The following is a 21,846-nucleotide window of genomic DNA, read 5'->3' on the forward strand; positions in this document are numbered from 1 at the left end:
GCCCGGCTGTAGTGCAGTTTTACACCTCCCCTTTACGCCTTGAAAACTTCAAGGCTCAGAAGTTAAACTTGTCACCAGGGCGGCTGCAGCTCTGAAAGAGACTTTGAGTAATCTACTGTCTTAAAACTACGGGTAAGACAAACACTGTTCTAGGAATTAAGTCAATCTTATTAACAGATTTTCGTTTAAATTATATTGATGTGATGATACAGAGTGCAAATTTTCTCTCTTGAGAAGCTGCTAGTAAGATCTGCAGTAATTACAGAGCACTCATCTTCCCATTTTAACTTCTCTTGCTTCCATTTTCTAGTAACAAAAACCTGTAAATCCGGGGGCAAAAAACTTTGTGTTACGATTTCTGCTAAACTGAAGACTGCTTTTCACAATTGAGCTGCACAGAAAACTACTCCAAATCCCAATTTATAGAGTTTCCTGGGAACTGAAACATACATGGAGTAAGTCAAGGTGGGGTACCAGACTGTTACTCCAGGTCCCCAAAACCAAAAATAAATGCTGCCCCCATCCCAGGGGTGCCTGCAGCATATCTGTACTGCAGCTGACAGTGCTCTGTTCCAGCAGTGGGGCTTGAGCTGAATTAATGGATTTTCTCTTAGAAAAATGCCACCTAGGTACCATTCCTCAGCTGCTGTGAGAGGCCACTGCCTGGGGTGACCATCCCTGGAAAGGAAGGACACACTGCACTAACACAGGCTGTGCAGAAAGCACAGACACCTAAAATAAATCCAATTCACATTTTATGGGAGCTGCCACAGGAAACAAAGGCGCAGAACAACGGTAAGGTACCAAATGCTGGTACAGCTTGGGACAACATATGAGCTTCCCACCTTGGAACAAGCACAGACAACAGCTCTGGAGGGGTCAGAGATACCCGTACAGTCCCATGAGGTCACTGTCACTGTTTTGAGGGGATTTATTTCACCCTACAACAATCCTGTTGTACAACACGGCTCAGGGCTGTTCTGAGCGTCCTTACAAAGCCCCAGGTCTCAGTCAAATAGGTGCATTTTTATCACATTCCTGTAACTTCTCCCCAGCCGTTTATTCACGTGAGCGATTCCTTCGTGTGGGAAACCCCACATCCTCCAGTGTCAGACCCAGACAGACACAACTGCTGCAGTGGCAAACAAAAGGGCACCGGTGCCTCAAACCCAGCCGGTGCCAGGAGAAATGAGGAGGCAAAAGGCAGCAGGATCCACCCGCGGAGCCCGGCGGGCCCAGCCCGTCCCTGCCCCGGCGCTGGGGCCGCTGTTCCGCCTTCGCCGCCGCGGAGCCGCCGTTAACCTCCCCGGCTCGATTCAATGTGACAGTGACACTTCACAGCACATTGCATCCAATCTCATTTGAAGCTGACAAAGATTGTTTCTGTTTTATATCTATTGGTTTATTAATGGCCTACAGCCTCTTAAGCAGATGCATATTCATTAGATAGCCAGCTGTTAGGAGGTTCCCAGATGTCGAAAGTAGCTCTGTCTTGGTATACATTCTTTTTTTTCCCCCCTTCTCATGAAACAAAGTAATTGTAGCTCGATTAAAGAACCAGTTAATTACTGAGCCAGTACCTTATGGCACGATTAAAACAAAAAAAATCTGGAAATTTGCAAGGAGTAAAGACATTTTTAAAAATAGAGATGAACTGAGCCTTTGCTCAGCTATGTTGTACACAAGCAGGATTTATATAGAAATAGAGAGTGGATTACTAAGAACCCCCAGCTGCAGAATCCAGGGATATACTGAGTTTTGCAACCTTTCTTAATTTTCCCCATTCTGCAGATTTTTTCTTTTACCTCTTATTATTCCTTAGGTGAATAGTGGATGCAGAAACACATAAGAAATGAAAATGAGACACATCTCGGTTTTTAAAGGTCATTTTACATGGAGAAGAAAAATTCCACAGCATCCCAGCTAGATAAAACTGTGACCAGATCATTGAACAAGCTGTAGAGATTGACCTACAAATTCCAGGGACCATCCTTCTGAGTCTCACAACATTAATCCAGCTCACCGAGATGTCTTTGCAACTTCTTTGCTCAAAGCTCTAAAAGCAGCTCCCAGAAGCAGGGCTATCACCACCACCCCCCAGGAAGCCCTTTGCCCATGGAAATGTTTAAAACATTAAAGTCAGCTCCAAATCCAGGGGATCTGGGCAAAAAAGGTTCCTGGGGATTGTGGTTTCTGGCTAACTGCACACAGCAACAGCCCCACTCCATCCCAAGGAGCTGCACTTCCATCACCAGAGAGGAAGAAGCGGTTGAAACCCTGTAACAATTTAAAATCTGAAACAATTCTAAACTTTAGTCAGTGACACCTTGGAATAAAACTTCTGAGGAAGGAAAAAAAATTAAAACCAGAAGTGCCCTCAGCATAAAAAGCCTTAATCAGAAGCCAGCGATGGCAGTATAAAATGTCATCTGCTGTGAGTGTTTACAGTCAAGCACAGAGGAACATGGAGGCAATTTTGTAGAGTGACTCCTGGAGCAAAGGCCTCTGAGAATAAAAGTGTCTTTAGATATTTGTTATCCTGTTATAGCTGGTATCACCTTGAGTATACAATGCCTGCCTGCATTATGTAAACACTTCATTGATAAATCCCTCCCCCACCTCCCCTAAGCTGTGTCAGACTGTTCTTAGCTGACAGATAGAGCTGAAACAGATGCTGCTATAAATACCCTTGTTTAGCTGTTTTGAGTATAATTTCTTTTGTAGAACATGGTGGATGCTCTAGTTATCATTGAACTTGCACCTGTGCTGGAGTTTATTGCTACTTTGTACACATCAAGATGCATTTTTTAATGATTCTATAAAAAAACCAAACATAGGGCTGGGTTCTGCTGCCCTTTCTCCCCTTCTGAAGTAGAGACAGACTTTACAAAGGATTGCACTCATTTTAATTGAACTATTTTAAAGTTTAGAAGCTACAGAATCCAGAGGTGATAAAAGTTTAACTCTCAGGGCCAAACACACAGGTAATTTACAGAATAATGAAATTCTATATAAATTGAATTCTGTATTTCTGTATACAGATCTACAACACCCAGCCAGCCAAACTCTTCTGGAGAGATCCCAGGTACAGCTGGATCTGGCTTCAAAAATGAAGAAAGGAGTTGTATTAACACAGCAGTATGATTTTGAACTCTGTAATGCAGCAGTTGCTAACTGGTAGATCTGTCTCCACACAGCAGCTCATTTGTATTTTCACCCAGAAACATAATTTATAGCTTAAAGATATTATTTTGTTCATACCTGAAATATCAGAGATGGAAACATTTTATGGTATTTATCTTAAGCAAGTTCAATATTGTTTTAAGCAAATACCCATTTTATATTCAGTCTTTAAATAAAGATGTAAACCACATTCTGCTAAGCACTGCTACCTGTGATCCACATGCTTGAGCTGGGGAGAAACTTGCAGGCTCTCATCACTGCAGAAAAGATGCACAGGGATGCACCTGGCCCACGTTCTCAAGGATTCTTTCCAGGGTTTCTTTGCTGATGTTTGTTTTTGTTTGAAGGACTTTGTTCTCACCCACCTGCAGAGGACCTGGCTGGCTGACAGAGCTGCTTCTCACACTGCACACACTCCCGGCTTCGTTAGGAGGACACTGACCCATGGGAGGAACAGAGATCAGGTCACCCCTAGGGCTGTTCCCTGGGCCAGGGCACCCTTGACTGAGGTGTAATTGGCACAAAGGCCCAGCCAAAGGGACCACGCTTTCCACTGGTTACTCCAACCCCTGACAAATCTGCTTCGTTATCACCAATGTTAATTAGAAGCAAAACCAAGGGTTCCTCTGAAGAGATGTGAACAACCTGAACAGGGACATGGTCCTTCAACTCAGAGCTGCCTATTTCACTGGCCAAACCCACCTTAGAAGGACAGCAGGAGGAAGAGACTCATCCTGTTCTCCCAGAACCTTCCAAGGAGGATTGAGAAGCACTGCACCTTCCAGCACGACAGGATAACAACACCGACTCCAGTTTAGCCCTCCCCAGTCCCATCTCCCAGCCCTGGAAGGAGCTTCCTTCCCACCACAATTCTGCAGACACTGAACCAGTCTGAGCCTTCCCATCTGTTCCAAGGAGAGGGTTTGAAGATGATTATTCCAAATAAGTGTAAAGGTTTCAGAACAGGAACCAGAGCCATCTCTCCTACTCAGCGGTTGAAGGCTGCCTTGATTACTTTGATGTAACAACACTTGAAAGCTCCTATTCTTTGAAACTAATTTAAACACATTGAATTGTTGAAAGATTAAAAACCGCAGTCAGCTAATTACACTCACTCTCATCTCTTATTCAGCAAATGAATCACTTTTCATTACCACTTAGCTGAAGTACATGAATTTCTGCCTAATTAGAAATGTTGTAGATGGAGCATTAGCAAGGCTGGAGCGGGTCAGGATATCTTGCCTGCTTCATTTTTAATTCCTAACGGTAGAGCCAGATAGGAAAGGCTTCAGATAAGAAGTCATTAAACAATTTTAAATTATTTATAAAAATTACTTTGCCCAAATTATAATTATTTTTTTTCCCCAAATGCTCTCATAAACGTCAAATGGAATGAAAGGAAAAGCAGCCCAACATTGATTTTAATGAACATTTTAATGTTATGTATAACAGAACATTATGAATACAATGGAAACAAAGTTTTATCAATTTAATAATAAAAAAGAAATCCAACATAAGAAAAGGGAGGCAATAAATTTCATACCTATAGTATAGTGCTTATTCTTAACAATATTCCCAGCTTGTGAATATAACAATGTCTTTGTGTTCCAGATTCTAAAATCTTGATTCATGTGAACTTAAATGCAGAATTACAGAAGGAAAAACAAAACCCCCCAAAACCTTAATTAATTCTTTTGCTTTCAGTAAATCAGTAAAATCTTTGACTGCTACAGGTCTCCTTTATTAATATATATATTTTTTTTACTCCTCTATTGGATTCCACAGCTGCTAATGCCATATTTACACAAAAGAATCACCAAGTGTTGTATAAAAGTCAGGATCCAATGCCATTGGATTAAGTTAGGTTCTACATTTCCATCACTGAAGTGTGATTCCCCTGCTGCTGATGCCCTAAACCAGTGGCTCCTTAGGGACATGGGTGCTACAAAGGATGCCAAGTGCCACTGGAAAAGAACTCCAAGAAAGTGCATTTTCTGGAGTTTTCTGAAAGGAAACCTTCCAGCAGTCTTGGGTAAAGCTTCTCCCAGACTTGCATGGGATATCAGTTGTAACATTAGAAGCACATTAAGACCCCAAAAATCTGTTGATCACCAAATTGCTGAGAGAGGATCTTTACAATAAAAATTTGGGTAATACAGCAGTGTGGCTGGAACATTAGCAAAAGTATATATACATTCCAGGTCCCTTTGAATTAGCCATAGTCACATATGTAAGCCATTTTTGGACAAAAATATATATTCTTATAAAAAACTGATCATAGTACTTGAGTGACTTCACAATTGTGGACTCAGTGGTAGTAAAAGGAATGATCCAATTATGACAAAGCGATCAGGGAGAGGGGGAAAAGAAAGTCAAAGCTCTTCAAGAAAAAGAAAAGTATAAAATTAGATTCAAACATTTTTACCCAGTCCCCAATCCAGTCTTCCATCAAGTCTCAAAGTTAAAATTGGTTCTTCTACGTAGGAAAGGTTTTCTGATGGTCTTAATACAAATTATTTTGCAAAATCATCCAACACATTCCTTAGAAGAATCTCTGACCTCTCCAGAATTTGAACACTAGTTATTTCAACACTTAGAAAATAGCTTTTGGTTCTTTATGTAGACACTTTAACTGATAAAGGAAAAAAAAACTGATCAGTGTTTCCCATCACTTCCCCAGCTATATCTGTGCAGCTAAAAATCCTTCATTCAGTCTGCCCATTTATTTTATTTTAATCTCATTTTATTTATTTATTTTACAATCTTTATTTGCTAAAATTGGCAAAATTTGCAAAGGCATCTTGCTTGGGTTGTACAGTCCCAGGAGTCAGAGAGGTCATAGCCATGTTGGGTACCCCCATTCCTATCGAGCCCATTCCTGTGGCCGGCACTCCCATGTTGATGCCCATCATTCCCTGGTTCATCATGGGCGCGGGGGTCATGGAGGCCATGCCCATGGTCCCTGACATCACCCCGGGCACTGCCAGCCCCATGGGCCCTCCCAGCAGCGCGCTGCTCTGCGGCCGCACTGGCATCATGTTGGGCTGGGGGCTGAGGTTCACAGCTGCAAAGTTCTGGGTTATGACATTCATCGGTTGTTGCATATCTGCAGCGAAGAGAAAGAGCACAAAAATCACTGAGTGCAACCTGCTCATGCTGAAGGAGCTCGTGTGATTTAAGGAACACTGCTGTGAACACGGGTACCATGGCCAGGCCTGCAGCTGTTTCCTGATTTGGACATCAGGAGCAATTTCTTTACTGAAACAGTGGTCAGGCACTGGAAGGGCTGCCCAGGGATGTCTGGAGTCCCCATCCCTGGAGGTGTCCAAGGAAGAACTGGACGTGGCACTCAGAACTCTGGGCTGGGTGACAAGGTGGGGATGGGTCACAGGTTTGACTCAGCAATCCTTGAGGTCACTTCTAACCTTAATGATTCTGTTGCACTCGTTTCCCTATTTTCTGCATGAAGACTCAGAAAACTTCTATAGAAGGTATGAATATCATTTTATACCAACAAATATTCTAGAGATGTTCTAAAGATTAGGAAGCCCAAAGTCAAGATACAGCCACAGTGCAAGCTCTACAGCAGAACCTGCACAGACACAGCCTCCTGACACACCAGTCTCCATTTAAAGAACACTTGTGTCACAGTGGTTTATAAAATAAGTGTGACTAAAGGAAGGAAAACAGTATGGACAGAAGATTTGGATCTCAGGGACAGCCTGTGGAACACAGACAATGCTCAGTGTGCATAACAGTGCAGTGATCACTTACTCTGTTGCTGCATCATGGTATTAAGCGATGGCTGTTGGGGTTTGGAAGGCTGCATCCCAGGTACTAAATTGTCCAAACTGATATTTACACTGGGATCTGACCAAGTCGAGGGTAGAGTTTTGCTTGCATTTTTCTGTACCATCTCTGTCCTTGCATTATAAAGTGAGTTAGGCTTCGGCATCATTGGGTTCACACTTTGCAGAGGCTAAAAAAGAAAAGTTTGTTGGGATTCACTTGAAACAATTTATTGGTAGGAAATAGGACTGAACAACAAGTATTTAGTTCTCCACAGAAGATAATAAAACCCACAAAGCCATGAACTTTAGCTCTTCCAAAGCAGGGCTGCCAGGTGCTGTTCCACAGTAAGATTAGAAGAGTATTTGTAAGCAGAGGTTAAGTCCCACATCAATGTGGAGTGACAGTGACCAGCAGCAGCCAAGTTTTGAACTCAAAAGTTCTGATTCTTTCCTCCTAACACCAAGTTGATCCATTAGTTTCCAAACCACTCTCCACAGCAGAAGGCACTTCTGTCTTTTGGAGAACAGACCAGTCCTCACCTCCACCTACGTGAGGCTGGGAACCTGTAACATTCTGTGGAGAATGGCCTTACGCTACCAAACTCAACTGCTCCAAAAAAGCAGCTACACTTCCTGCAGGGACGAAGCCCATCTTCAAGAAGAGACTTTCCTGTTTAAGAGGCAATTGAAACATTTTTGACAAAATTCTGATCCCATCTGACTGACCAGGTCTAATGCATTCCAGGAGAGGAATGCATTAATTTTCAAAGCTGTGACTAAGGAGAAGAAGGTCATTAGCAAACTAGCAATAGCAGCATACCTGTGACCTGGACATGGGTAAACTGACGCCCATGGAACTGGAACTCATCATAGAGAAATTCATGCTTTGTGAGGAGGTCATGGTTGTCTGAGAGGGTCCCATCAAATCAAACAGATCCATAGAATTGGAAGCAGCTGAAGGCTGGCCCGGAGCTGGCTGTGAGCCACTGAAGAGCTCTAGAGCTGGCTGCTGTGCTGTGCTGCTGAAGAGCTCTCCAGATGAAGCACTGGCACAAGGAGAAGCTTGGTTGAAGGCACTCCAGTCACCAAAATCTCCATTTCCGCTTGTTGCTGTACCTGAAGGAAAGACAACAGTGTGGGAGGAAGGAAGACAGAGAAGAAAGACAAGACTTAGAGAAAGGCACTGAGCAAATGCCATATTCCATGAACCGAAACAAATGAGAGCTGATCTGTGTCCGTCCAGATTAACATCTGCAGGTAGAACCTCCATCTGGACATCACTCCCTCTCATGAATATTCCAACAATTTTAACAAGGTACGAAAGGAAACATGAAACACCCGTACACAGAAAGTAGAGGATGTTTGATGTCACCTGTGGATGCCAGGCAAGCAGGGACAGGTTTGTTTCAGTTGAAGTACAACTGGAAGATAACTTGGGGTAGACTGGAGACTACAGTCAGTCAGAACAACACTGAGAACTTGGATAATATTTATCAACCTCTTATCTTGGCATTCTGGTATTTGCAGAGGGAACAGTTGCCAGGAACAGGCCACTGGATAAAGTAAATTCCATCACAATAATGACAACTATATCCAAATTTGGTTGTATACAACTGTAGCTTTTTGTATAAAACCACAGTGAGGGGAATAAAACCCAGAACTTGAGAGCAGGTTGTCAGGAAAAGCTTATTTGAGGTGATAAGGAATAAGTACTTCCCATCCATGGAGTGCTCAAATAAAACACATTAGTTTTTTAAAATTTGATTCCTGAACTAAATGCCTTGATTTGAAGCAGAAATTCAATCTTGCATCAATCATTTTTCTCAGCAACAGCTTTGCTGAACTCTTGTAGTTCATCACTTAAACACTGATCCATTTCAACAGTTGGGGTTTTTGGAGACAAGTGTTTAAATCAGAACACAGAAGTCAGAGCTCTCTCTCTCTATTTCTCTGTGAAGGCAGAGCCAACAGCACGAGCTGTTTGTAGACACCTGCAAGGGCACCTCTTCAGCATCACAGATGTTGTGACACAAAGCAGTGAACTGAGAGCGTGTCAAAGCTTGGAGTCAAACAGGAGGAGATGTTCCCTCCCTCAAAACACGTGTTTCCCTATTAACAGGGAAACTGTTGATCCACAGCACTGATGGGGGAAGAAAAACTTAAAACAGCATTTGCAGAAGATGCTGAATATAAAGCAACACCATTTTAACAGCTCACAGGCTACACAGTGAATCACACTCCAAGCCTGGGCCACTGGCCAGCTCAGCTTTTTGATTCTCCCACTGATTTGCTTTTGGTACTTCAGCTACCCCACAAACAACAGTGCTGCCATAGGAAATGAGCTTTGAGTGCTGGTGAACATTTAAATAATCTCTTGGATTTCTTTAGCTGACTGAACAAAGACTCAAACACTAGAGCTGGGGCAGATAAAACCAGTGCCAGTTTCCATTTCCTGCCCTATGCAATGGCTGCTTCCATAATGTATTCCACCCACTCATGGGTGACTGCAGCAGACTTTGTGTAAATATTTATCAACATACACCTTCAACCTTTAGTCATGTCTCTTCACCAACACATTACAATTTAAAGAAAAGCAGAAGAGTAAATTTGTTCACAAAATCCAAGTATTGCCAACAACTTCAGTGCATGAAGTGGGCTAATATTCATTAGCTCAGGGCCTTACTAGAACATTTGCTTTGATCTTCCTCACAAAGAGGCACTATATTAGAATGTTTCAATTAGTATTACATATTAAAAATTAAAACCTACTTTAAATATTCCTGATAGATAAGTAAATGCTGAGTGTGCTCCTTCTGTGTTCAGACCTGTCCATTGAGCACCAATAATGGAAGAGGGGGTAAAAGGGAGGAGGTTTTGCCCCTTCAGTAGGACTTCAAAGATGATTAATCAAGAAGGAAAAGATTTCTAGAGGGGCTTACACTGTTCAGGAATGATTAATAATTTCACAGGACTCCTTGTCCCTTGCATAATGGTGATTGGAATAGATTAATCATGTTAATGCAGATAAAGGATTATATCAATTTAGACTGTATTAACACAGGAGTTATTTGCACAGTAGGCAGCTCTGTGTTTGCAAAACAACTTGGGTTTGACTGTGAAAGCTTGTAAAAAAACAGAGTAGTTCTTTCCTACCAAGTACACTGAAGGTTTATTAACTAACCCAGGCCCAGCAGAGCCTTCCCAACACAGTAAAATAAAGGAGGAGAAGGAAACATGCTGACTAAAAGCTGGCTCCCAGGTAGATTTGCTGCTCAGCCTCTTTGCTGTTCTTTTCTCATTTTGTACCTGATGCTACACCCTGGCTGAGAAGCCCTCATCACAAACATCACTCCTGCTCAGATTAACTTCACAAAGGACAGCCAGCCAGCTCTCCCCGCTCCAGGGTTTTCTGCATCCCTTCGTAGATCCCACAAAGATTCCACCAAAGGAAAATGGATCACTTTAGGAGGTTTCCAAGCATATTTTATTGATTTCCAGTCCAATTTTAAGGGAAACCTTTTCAGATGGTGGCCATGTCTCCTGATAAGCTTGTCCTGTCTGCAGGTAAAATGTCTGCACATGCACTGAGCCAGGCTGCATCTTCCTTCCTCCCAGAGTACTTGTGGTCCAGTTACACACACACTTTACCCTGGAAAGGGAAGGGACTTTCAATAATGCCACATGGCATCTCCTGCCCTCCTTCCACCCTTCAGCAGCACTGCAATCCCTCCATCAATCCTACCTTGTGATGATGGGAAACTCGCTGAAGCAGCAGGTGAACTAAAATCAGCAAATCCTCCAAATGGGTCACTTGATCCACCTAGGAACAGAGGGAAGCCAAAAGCTGTTACAGGACTGTGCAAAGATCCATTGCAACAACTGCATGTGGGGTTTAGGAAGAAAAGCTGTTCTGCACTTGACACGATGCATTTATTGATTCTGCTCCCTAAGTCAGCTCTGTTTTCCTGTTCATCCCCACACTATGTTTACACAATCCTGAGCAACAATAAACTGGATTATTTCCAACGGTTTTGCAAATCTTGCAGTTTTGTTTTCCATAGGAAGAACTAAAACATGCAAGTTTTTGTCACCTCTAAAAATATAGTCAGAGATATTAAAATGATTAACAAGTTTTTAACTGGGGAGTGATGCTACCAGCTTGGCACGTTGTAAAATGAAAAATTTGGAAGCATAATATAAACCAACCATTCCTATTGTATAAAAGTTAATTTATTATGCTTCCTTATGAAAAATTACATGTCAGCTTATATTTAGTTTTTGTGTTACTTAAAGCATGAATGATTCTCCAATGATCTTGAATTAGGATTTCAGGGACAGAGCTTCCATGTGTGTTCATTTTTTTATAAGTTTGCTTCCTTTCTACAGCAAGAACATTAAGTTTTCCAACTAGACATTTGTATACAGCATATAAATTATTGACTTCTGAATACAGCACAGTAACAATTTTTCACTAAAAAAAGATATGGCCAAGGTATAAAAGCAGAAGATTTAAGAACCATATTGTAAAGCTAATTTTAAAAATAAACTCAGAAAAGTTATAAAAATCACCTAGTATGGTTGGTACTGCTTTTAAGCAGGGATTCCAGTGACCAGAGGAAGGCAAGAAGTTGACCTTTATTTGTTTGTCCTTAAAGATTTCACCTCCAAGCAGTCCCACCCTCAGAAGATGCTGCAGCAGTTCAATTACTGCTTTTAGTGTTCTGCATACATTATATAGGTTACATCACAGCTGCTTAGCCTGCAGTGCTTAGGAGGCAGCCAGGTGGGACTGGAACATCTGTGCTGCACTCAAACACCACCAGGGACAGCTTCCAACATCTGGTGCCATTTCGGAATTGTCTTATCGCTGCAAGACATTCTGCCCCATCTGCTACTCTCAACTGGGTTAATTAAAGCAGAACCATCTCCTTTTTAATAAATGGCCAGCAGTAATAAAAGGAACCATTCACTTCCTAATACATGTGTACTTGTATTTCTTTTTAATGTTATTTTACTGTAGACATTGCCAGGAAGGCGACTGCTCTTCCAAGGGGAAATGTCTTCTTGCTGAGCGTGTAGTGCAGGATATAAAACATGAGCAGAGAATGAAAGGATGGTCTCTGAATTTTCAGACACAGCACTACAGAAACTCTTTCAACACCTTTTCAAGAGGGAAACAACTTCACATGAAGTAAAGGAATTTCTTCAACACAAATTCTGAAGTGATCTAATAAACATCTCCTGTGTGTTTGTACACATTTTATTTTGACACCCGAGAATGAAAAAGGGACAGTGAAATAGCAAACTAAAAACCTGATCTGATCCTGTTTACCCTGTCACATTTTCAAGTGATTTTTCCCCCCGCTTATGTGCCTACAGAGTTCAGAACAGGTTAATGGTTTGAGAGTTTATATGCTGAATGAGAAACACAGATGACACACTCCTGACCACTTGCTTGAAGGAAAAAATAAAAATCAATGCTCCCTGCTACACCCATTATCCTTGGGCTGCCTGACAGTGCTTAGGGATTAATTTAATTTTAAAAACAGAACTAGGTTCAAACCTAAAATAACCCCTTAACATCTTCAGTCAAGTTTAACTTCTCCTCCCCATCTCTTCCCTGTTTTCAAGTGAAACAGAGTTTCAGAGAGAGAAGACAGAGCTTAAGCTGGATGCAGCAATTCTCTAAAGAAAGGTTAAAAAACCTCAGCTCAGTAACACCAAAAAATCCTCCCAGCAGGTCTAACCTGGGATTTTACATCTTCTCTTTTATGGCAAACAAGCACCCCCATACAAACTGTGTTGCTCCAGTAAAGAGTAACTCTGAGCCAAATCAACCCTTTCACATCTCTGCACCTGAAAATACACAGATAAGCAAACCCAGAGTTCCCTGAATTGACATCACTTCCCTGCCAGTTCCTTCACAGGACACATCAAAGGCTGCATTTGACCCTTTCCTCTGCCTTGCCTGACACAGGGATGCTCCCACAGCCTGTGCTGCAAGGAGCAGTGGTCATAACAAGTGACCTGCATGTGAAGGACAGTGCTAATCCTCTCAACGTGAGCAAGCCTCAAAGATTCCCACACGAGATCTGTCACTACAAATGAACCCTTTCCATCTGCCTGCTCAGGTCAGCAGAGGTTATTTAGCAGGACAGCTGGTAATGTGCCTCTTCTCAGCACCATTTCTAAATGCTGCTTTGGAAAAAGGAGAAAAAAAGATTAAAAAAAGAGAAAAAAGGCTGACTACAGCAATGAGCCATCTGATGAAAGATTTAAATACATTGTAATACAGAAGCTGCCATAGTTCTGTTTGAAATGTGGGCAGGTTCACTTTGAAGTGGAAACATCTATTCTCAATGAGATCTTTTTATAAAAATAAAAACATACACACTGTATATAAAAAGGTTCTAAACCTTTCTGCCCTAAGAATTAGGTAGAAAAAAATTCAGTATTGACTTGGGATAGTGGTTCTGATCCAGGATCTTAACTTTCATGGAAATGTGGTAACTCTGGTGTAAAAAATCCTCTGTACTCTTAGTGATCCCATAGGAATGCACTGAAATTTAACACACTCCTAAAAAGAATCTGCATTTTGGGAGCATAAGGTAAGTCCATGTGAAGATTAATAGATTTGCTACACATTTAGAGAGTGAAGGATGTGTTTTAAATGAGTAATTTAATTTATAGATAGCAATTTCTTTTTGGTTCTAGAGCTTGGATCAACCAAGTGCCAAGAGAAAATAAGACAAAGAAACAAGTTTGCCATATACCTCAGATGAAAGCTTCCATGAAGATCCTCCATCTCCACCTGCCCAGCCTTTGAACTGCACTATGAGAAATGCTTGAATATGAATGGATTGCACTTGCTTTTAGAGTTAATTATAAATAACTGCGTTACATACACAGTTTCTGACAGACTGAGCTAGCAGTTAATCTTTGTGTTTCTAACATTTATTAGTCTCATGCAATAGCACACACAGTACATTGCTACAAAGGGTTCTTTCTAGGCAGTTTCACATTTTTTCAAGTATTCATTTCTCAACTTATCTACTTTATTCCAGCAACAAACAAACTTCTCCTCAAAATGGGAAGAGACTCCAAACCTACCTGTGGAAGCTGGCTGGCTGGCTCCATCAAACAACAGGTCCACCAGGTCGTTAGAGGACTTGCTGCCAGAGGGGACAGCAGCCTGCAGAAGAAAGGACACCAGATCTCAACTCATGATGTTGTTCATCAATCAAATGACATGAAGTTTTCTGGGGTTTTGAAGGATTTTGTTTGCTTTTGCTTTGAAGATTTGGCATTAAAGCCAACGATCATGTGGCTAAATACTGAAAAACTAAAGGGTCATACTTTTTAATAACTGAAGAATTTGGTAAGTTTTCAGTAGGTGTGCAGCTTCATAGAATCTTTAACACTTCATGCCAAAATTCTTTTGCTGTCCTGTTTTTATAACTGAAGAATTTGGTAAGTTCAGTAAGTGTGCAGCTTCATAGAATCTTTAACACTTCATGCCAAAATTCTTTTGCTGTCCTGAAGAGAGCAAAACGTGCTAATGACTGTATCTAAAAAATTCTACACCTTAAAACATTTACAATTATACTGTTCCACAGACTGAGCTAAACAAAACATTTTTGATAAAACAGCTCCCTTGAAGGCTGCATCACAAAACCTACCCTAAATCATCCTGAAGAGAGCAAAACATGCTAATGACTATATTAAAAATATTCTACACCTTAAAACAATCACAATTAATTACCATTACATTGTTCCACAGACTGAGATAAATGAAACATTTTTGATAAAACAGCTCCCTTGAAGGCTGCATCACAAAACCTACCCTAAATCAGAAATAGTCTCAGATAGAAGGAAACAGCTTCCAAAATGATGTGCTGTCCTGCTGCCTCACCTTTGTTGTAGGCTGTGCAGGATGAGCAGCAGAGTTCTGCTCTGGACTTGCTTTATCTCCTGTGTAATGAGCTGCTGCTCCCAAGTCAATGGTTTTTGAAGGATTTGCTGAGCGTTTCTGTCTGATGGTGGTAATTTCTGTAGCTTGTGCAATATGAATGTGTTTTGTTGTCACAGTCTCCTCTTCATCTTTAAATTCAGCTTTGGGAGATTTGCCTCTTCTAGATTTTTCCTCATCACTGTCACTAGAAAAACAAAAGTGATAGCACAGCATTCGTGATGGACTTCTCAGTTCCCTGAGTGGACATTTGGCTTAAGCTACAGGAGTTTTGGTAACTGCAACAACAGTAACAACAGCTCATGATAAAATGCTGCTTTTTCCTACATTTGAGAGAGGAACTGTTCCACCCTTACATAACACATCACACCACACAGCATTGCACCTGCTGTACAGCAGTAGTGGAGAAAAGCAGGTTATTTTGTTAAGCATGAACTGCAAGTCCACGACAGAGGATAATAGGAAATCGGTGTTTAAAGCCAGTACATTGAATCACCTTCTGACAGGAACTCCCCCACACATTATGTAACACTCCAGCAACAGAAAGTGAAGTTGGCAGGTGTGCTCAGTACTTACACCAAGAGACAGAAAGCAATGAACCACATTCTGTACTGTCTTTCAGGTTTGCACAACTCCACTTGTATTTCAGCTCATTTCCTTTTCCAGGGAAACAGGCTCTCATATTCTTTAAGATGTTTGTGGGAAGAGACTGCTTACAGAATTATGCAATGCAATGTTACCATTATCAGAGCACGCACAGTTGTTCTCAAAATGTAAAAAATAAAAATATAACCCTTTTAGACAAAAACTTTTTAGTTGTTGTTGCACACTATTTGATTCATTTGTTACATTTTCTACTTTTGTATTTTAAGTCTTTCACAAAGAAAGTAATTGGCCCCCACCACCAGTCATGTTGCCTGTTACCATCAGGATTTGTACATAACAGTGAGAATTGCTGTAGAGAAAGCTTAAATACATTGGAATGTATTTTGAAATCATAATTCCCTTAGCAACAGAGTTGAAAGTGGAAGGGTTTTATATTTTAATAATGCATTAGAATACTAAAACTGAAAAATTTAAGAAAGGCTGTCCCTTTGTCAGAGGAAATGTGACAGTAACTGCAATATACTCTGGGGGGGAGCCTTTGTTCTCTGCTAACAATGGTGGCTTTTTGGGAACACACTGCATGTACATTTCCTCTGTGCATGTTACCTGCTCACCACTGGGGATGGCTCAGTGCAGTAACATCACTCAACACAAATGCTCACTCCCTTCTGCAATTCTTTTACTGTTAAAAAGATAAATTTCACAGCTGCTGACCAACCAGCAGCTCCTGGCATTAGCTTGAGCCAGAATTTCATAGAAAAGGGAGCCCAAATGGAATAATTTAACTTTATTTTTCCAAAGCACTTCAACCCTGCAGTGTGAGCCCAGCCCTGCTGCCCCACCTGTGTGCACAGAGGGGACCCCAGAGGACACCACAGCCACACCTCCACTTGTGACATCAGGATTTTAACAGGAGCCCCCAGAGCAGAGGGATCTGCACATTATCATGGTGTGCACAGGGCATCCAGCCCTGGAGGAGGGTGGAGGATGCTGCTAGAAACATCCAAGACCAGACAACAAAACTAAGGCTCAGTCTGTTCATGTGTTGTATTTAATATCAGCAATGCATTTCTTGTCCACACTACAGAGTCCAGCAATGTTCTGTGGGCTGAGGAAACAAGTGACAAGCAAAGTCTGATTGATACAGAACTGCTATAGATCAATCTCACTAATGCAAGAATGAAAAAAGTCAGTCTTTGGTGATATACAGCAAAATAAATGACTAAAGGCTTTGAGGAAAGACATTAAACATATATGCTAGAAAGGAGAATAAATATTACAAGATTCAATTTTCTATGACAACCTGTACTACTTCCAAACTCTCTCAGGAGATCCACTTTTTATTTTTCTTTAATGGTCACATTAACAAAAAAAATTTACAGATTAATGTTCGCTCTAAGTGTGTTTACTGTGCTCAGTAAAATTGCAGTGAGAATCTGAGAATTGCACAGAGAACTTAAAAATAAAATTACAGTAACATACCAAATAATTAAAAAACTTCTGCAAAGAAAGTATACAATTACAACTTTGAGAAATCAAAGTATGTTATTTTCCTTTGCCTTAAGTTTTTTGTAGTGAGGTATTTTTTTTTAAACAAACTTTAAGAAAACAAAACCAGTTTACTGAGGCTTTAAGTATAACTAAATTACACCCCAATATAAAAGCCATTCTTTAGATACAAGCTGCCCTTTCCTTTCAGAGCAGTACTGGAAGCTTTGCTTCCTTTCTATTCTGTTACCTGCATCAACCTCTCTCAGCACTGGAGAAATGAGGATTAACACAGTTTTAAGAATTCTTAGGAAAAAAAATGCAGTGTTTCAGAAGCACCTCCCTGTGTCTGCAGGTAATTCAGAAACAAGAATTTCAGTGTGCAGTGCTGGACTCAGGACAGCTGGTTTATTCACCTAAGAACTAACAAGCACTAAGAAAGAAAACCAGAGGTTTTCCCACCCCATGGGGTATTGCCTGAGGTTTTCACTACTTCCACAGGGATATATTACTGGAAAAAAGAATCCATTTCCCCCATAACACTGTTAGAATTTTTCATCTAAATTAGAAAAAAAAAGGCAGCAGACTTGGCTTCTCTAAATCTCACTGTGTAAAGTAGTTGCACTGAAATCTACTGTACACTCATCATTTTGCACCATTTAGCTCTCTGGTAAAGTTCTTATTTCCTTAAGCATTTTTTTCCATCTATGCAAACCACTGGCTTTGCAAGTAAAGTCAGAAATGCACAAGTTTGGCCAAGTTCTTCTGGTGTGTAAAGACCAAGGCTTCCAAGTTTTATTGGCCACAGGTAAGATGTGTAAGACACATTTATTCTTTGTGCTTCAAGGCTTTTATTGGCTTTACAGTACTCAAGCAATAATGGTTTATAAAGTTATTAAGACTGAAACAATAGAACATAACAGCACGTTTGCCAGCTGAGTGAGTATCACCATTTAGTCACTTTTCCAAGTGAAATGGCAACTTAATTGTTATTATATAGCAGCAGGCTACAAATAAGCCAGTACATTTTTGGCACTTTTTTCTACAAAAAAATTGCTCAAGTGTGAAAACACAAATGCAGAGATTTCATGAGGCATTTACAAAAGAATGTTATTTTGAGCCTAAGTTATATGATAATTAAAATTTTATGCCACCTTCAGCTTTAATATTTAAATATAGTTTTTTGCTAATAGAGCATGCACTAAGACATGTATTTACAGTATCCTTAAGGATAAATACAGACATTCTATAACCATCTGCTCAATCTCCTTAGGTCCTCTGATGGTTTCTGTAGAAACAAACCTCTTCACTCAAACCCTTGGATAAAATCCCTTCCATGGTATTTGATCCTCATGGCAGGAGAAGAGAAAAAGAAACTCCAGGCTAGGATTTGAAGCAATGTTAGAGGAGTGAAATGCTGAAATGCTGTAGCCTGAATTCCTTCTTATAGGAGAATAACCTGCAAGCACCAAACTGCCTTTGCTTATGTACGTCCCAAAAATTCCTCCTTTTATTTCGAGTCCCAAGTTTATCACTTTTATAAATTTTGAGACAAACAAAACCTGACACAGACCAAAAAAATAGGAGAAAAAAATCAAATAGAAGAGACAAGGGTTACAAGAGCAAAGCAAAAATGTAAAATGTAATATTAGCCAGAGAAAAAGAGCAGTGTTACTTGGGGCAGAGATGTACAGTGGAGAAGTTATCAAAATACACTGCTTTTGCTGAAGATCAGACTTCAGAAAGAACTGTCTACACCACTGAAAAACACAAGACTTCATCCAGCACAAGTATGAGACAGTTTTTATTCAGAAATAAAACAAATGAGGTAAGACTAAAAAAAAATGTTTACTGTACATCCCCTATGTGAAACATGGCTGGTGAGGTCTGCAGACATCATGGGACAAGTTGCTTTTAAAGAGAAGTACAGAAATGCACACAGAAATGTACCATTGTTACATGTGAAATTGTTTACTTTCCTTCTGATCCCTTCTCTTTGTAGTCCATTGATATTAGGTTCTAAGAGGGAACCCTGATGTGTGCAAAGAACACCAGTTTTATGATTTATTAATGCCCCAGCAAGAGAACCACATGGGCTTTCCCCCAGAAATGCTGCCATTATTATTATCTTTTTGTTTCCATGCAAAACTGGTTTAGTTTTCCATCACACAGATGTGTGCACGTGGATTTTTATGTTCATATACATGTGTGACAATCTAAGGATATTCTTGTAAAAAACATTAATCAAATCTCAGTGCAAATTTGATTTTTCACTTGTTTCCCAAAAGGGAATTATTTCAATATACTTGAGCACTTTCTCTACAGCAATTTCAGATTCTGTTAAGTACAAACTTGATCTCCAGATAATTAAATTCAATGCACCTGTTGAAGTGTGACAGATGTTAAGTTCTTTCTGTAGCCAAAGCAGAGTAGACTTTATCCCTTACTGAAGAAATTTAATGACCAGATGTAAAATACAAGAATTTTCCTGAAAAGCCCCAAATGAAATTGACTTTTTTTTTTAAAGAAATCACCTGCAGGCTGTTCTTCCTGAGATCAGCTCAGGGAAGCAGCACTGTGTCAAAGCAATTTCAATTTTCTTCCTTGGCACTCCAGCATTCAGAGTGTGTGCAGCATTAAGTGGCAGCCCTCAGTACACTGGCACATGAGCACTGAATTGCTGAGACAAGGAAAAGCTTTGGATGTTTCAGCCAAATTCCCTGCTTTGCCAGCAGCTGGGGCAGTAATGGAAGGCAGCCAAGAGCAGTTAACTACTGCCAGAGCCACACTGTTCCCCCAGGCCAGGGGGAGCTGCAGAAGCAGGTACTGAACCCAAATATGCTTCCCCCTACAGAAAAAAGAATGGCAGGGGATTGTAACTTATATTCAGCAATGTCAAGCTGCTTCCTAAGAGCAATCTCACAGATAAACTCAGGGTAAAACAACTCCAGTACCTGCACCTTTCTGGAGAGTCTTCTCTATCTTTCCTTCGGAACTTGCTGATGGTGTCATCGATGGTGCTGCCGATCTTGTCACTGAGCTCCCCTAACTTGTCACTGAAAGGGAAAGTTGACTTTTTATCCCATTCTTCATCCCATTTGGACTTGGGCTCAGGATCATATCTTTCACCTGGTAAGACAAAGATAAGAACTATTAAAGGTCCCCCTGTTTTGGAATCCTTTCTGGAACCCCTCTCAAGCCCCCTGCCCTGCACACCTGAGCTGCACAAGCTCAGAGCAAACAAAGCTCCCTCAGCTGAATCAACTCTATTGCAGCAAGGCACAGCATGGAATGCCCATCACTAAGGGCAGGAATGAAGGCTCAAAGACTTTTGTTCATGGCAATGACACAAACTCAATGCCCAGCACATCAGGATGCTGTTGGGCTCTGCTGGAGAAGCACCAGAGGCACGAGCAGCCCTGGCTGCAGACACAGCTGATCAGGAAGGGCACATGGCACTTCTGGAACAGCCCCTTGGTGCAGGATATTCCATTCCTGGCTGAGCTGTGTGATCACTGGGGGATTTATACATTGATATGAATACACAAAAACACAGTCCCAGAATACTGAAATAATGTGCATAATAACTTTTCATTTTCCACACTTAGCAATTAAAAAAATTTTTGAGAGATGAAAAAAGAAAAGTCAGTAAACTCACCTTTTCAGGGGCCACTGGATACCCTGAACATCTTTCCTGAACACTGTTATCAAGAAATCAAAAACTTTTTCTTCCAATTAAGTATTCTAGACCTCTATACTGATATTTTAGATTATAAACAGCTGACAGTTTTACTTGAAATTAGCCCATTTGTTGTACAATCCCATCAAGGAAGTCTAAAACACTGAAGTCTTGTTTGTACACACAGAGCCAACTTGAGTTTAATTCAAAATGTTGGGTTTTTAATTTAACAAAGACTTGACTATCAGAAGCACTTCACACTTCATCTTGTATTGTGATATTTTATCAGATCTGATAAAAAAAATCTCAAAATATAGGTGTATAAAGCAAACCAAATCAGTTCAGTTTCTAGACATTTATAGGCAAACATTTTATATTCTGGGCTATCATACACATGAAATAAGCCATTTTTTGTGCATCTTTTAAAAAATGTGAAACAATAGTGATTTTTTTTTTTAACTTAGGCTGAGTAAAATTGAGTAGCAAAAAGGAAGGACAGTGAAATAATCCCTACGTCAAATTACATACAAATGATATTGCTCTTGTGATGTTCAAGGTGCATTCAATCAAGCCATTTTAATAAAAATTGAGTAGCAAAAAGGAAGGACAGTGAAATAATCCCTACGCCAAATTACATACAAATGATATTGCAGCTCTTGTGATGTTCAAGGTGCATTCAATCAAGCCATTTTAATAAAAAGAAAATGATGATTGCAGCACTACAAGGTGCAAAATTTGAATTATACCTGTCTGAAAACTTCCTATCATATAGGGTGTATATTCTTAGTAAAGACATAGGTGCAAGTTCTCCCACGACAATTGTTTAGATCCATAAAACTTTTCCAGGGGAGATCCTGCTACAAATCCATGAAATACTCAGTGAGATCATCATTGGAAAAGGAGACACTGCTCAAAAATGTACTGCTCTTAAATTTTGCAGGAGAATAAAATGGCCTTGTTTCAGTTTATGTCAGGCTCTCAAGCATTTTAATGCAGATTCCTTTAGAGGGGTTTTCCTGTGCAATAGTAATTTTAAAATTAAAACAGACACCAACTAGAAGCTCCGTATTTTCCAAATAAACAATGAAAATAACTAATAAAATAAACTAATGAAAAATCTTAATATAAGC

General features: G+C 40.4%; 1 protein-coding gene across 1 annotated transcript in view; it reads right to left on the reverse strand.

Annotated features, from left to right (window-relative positions):
- Positions 1–4,598: 4,598 nt before the first annotated feature.
- Positions 4,599–21,846, reverse strand: part of CLINT1 (clathrin interactor 1) — a 47,261-nt gene continuing 30,013 nt past the window's right edge. Inside the window, exons 6-12 of the mRNA XM_039701337.1 lie at positions 19,992–20,166; positions 14,887–15,130; positions 14,085–14,166; positions 10,717–10,794; positions 7,795–8,090; positions 6,958–7,162; positions 4,599–6,289 (exon numbers count right to left, since the gene is read on the reverse strand). Coding sequence (XP_039557271.1) covers positions 5,949–6,289; positions 6,958–7,162; positions 7,795–8,090; positions 10,717–10,794; positions 14,085–14,166; positions 14,887–15,130; positions 19,992–20,166 — 1,421 coding nt within the window. The 3' untranslated portion in view covers positions 4,599–5,948. The remainder of the gene's footprint in view (positions 6,290–6,957; positions 7,163–7,794; positions 8,091–10,716; positions 10,795–14,084; positions 14,167–14,886; positions 15,131–19,991; positions 20,167–21,846) is intronic.

The sequence above is a fragment of the Passer montanus genome, unplaced genomic scaffold (genome assembly GCF_014805655.1).
Source record: "Passer montanus isolate IOZ18808 unplaced genomic scaffold, ASM1480565v1 scaffold15, whole genome shotgun sequence".
Taxonomy (NCBI): Eukaryota; Metazoa; Chordata; class Aves; order Passeriformes; family Passeridae; genus Passer; species Passer montanus.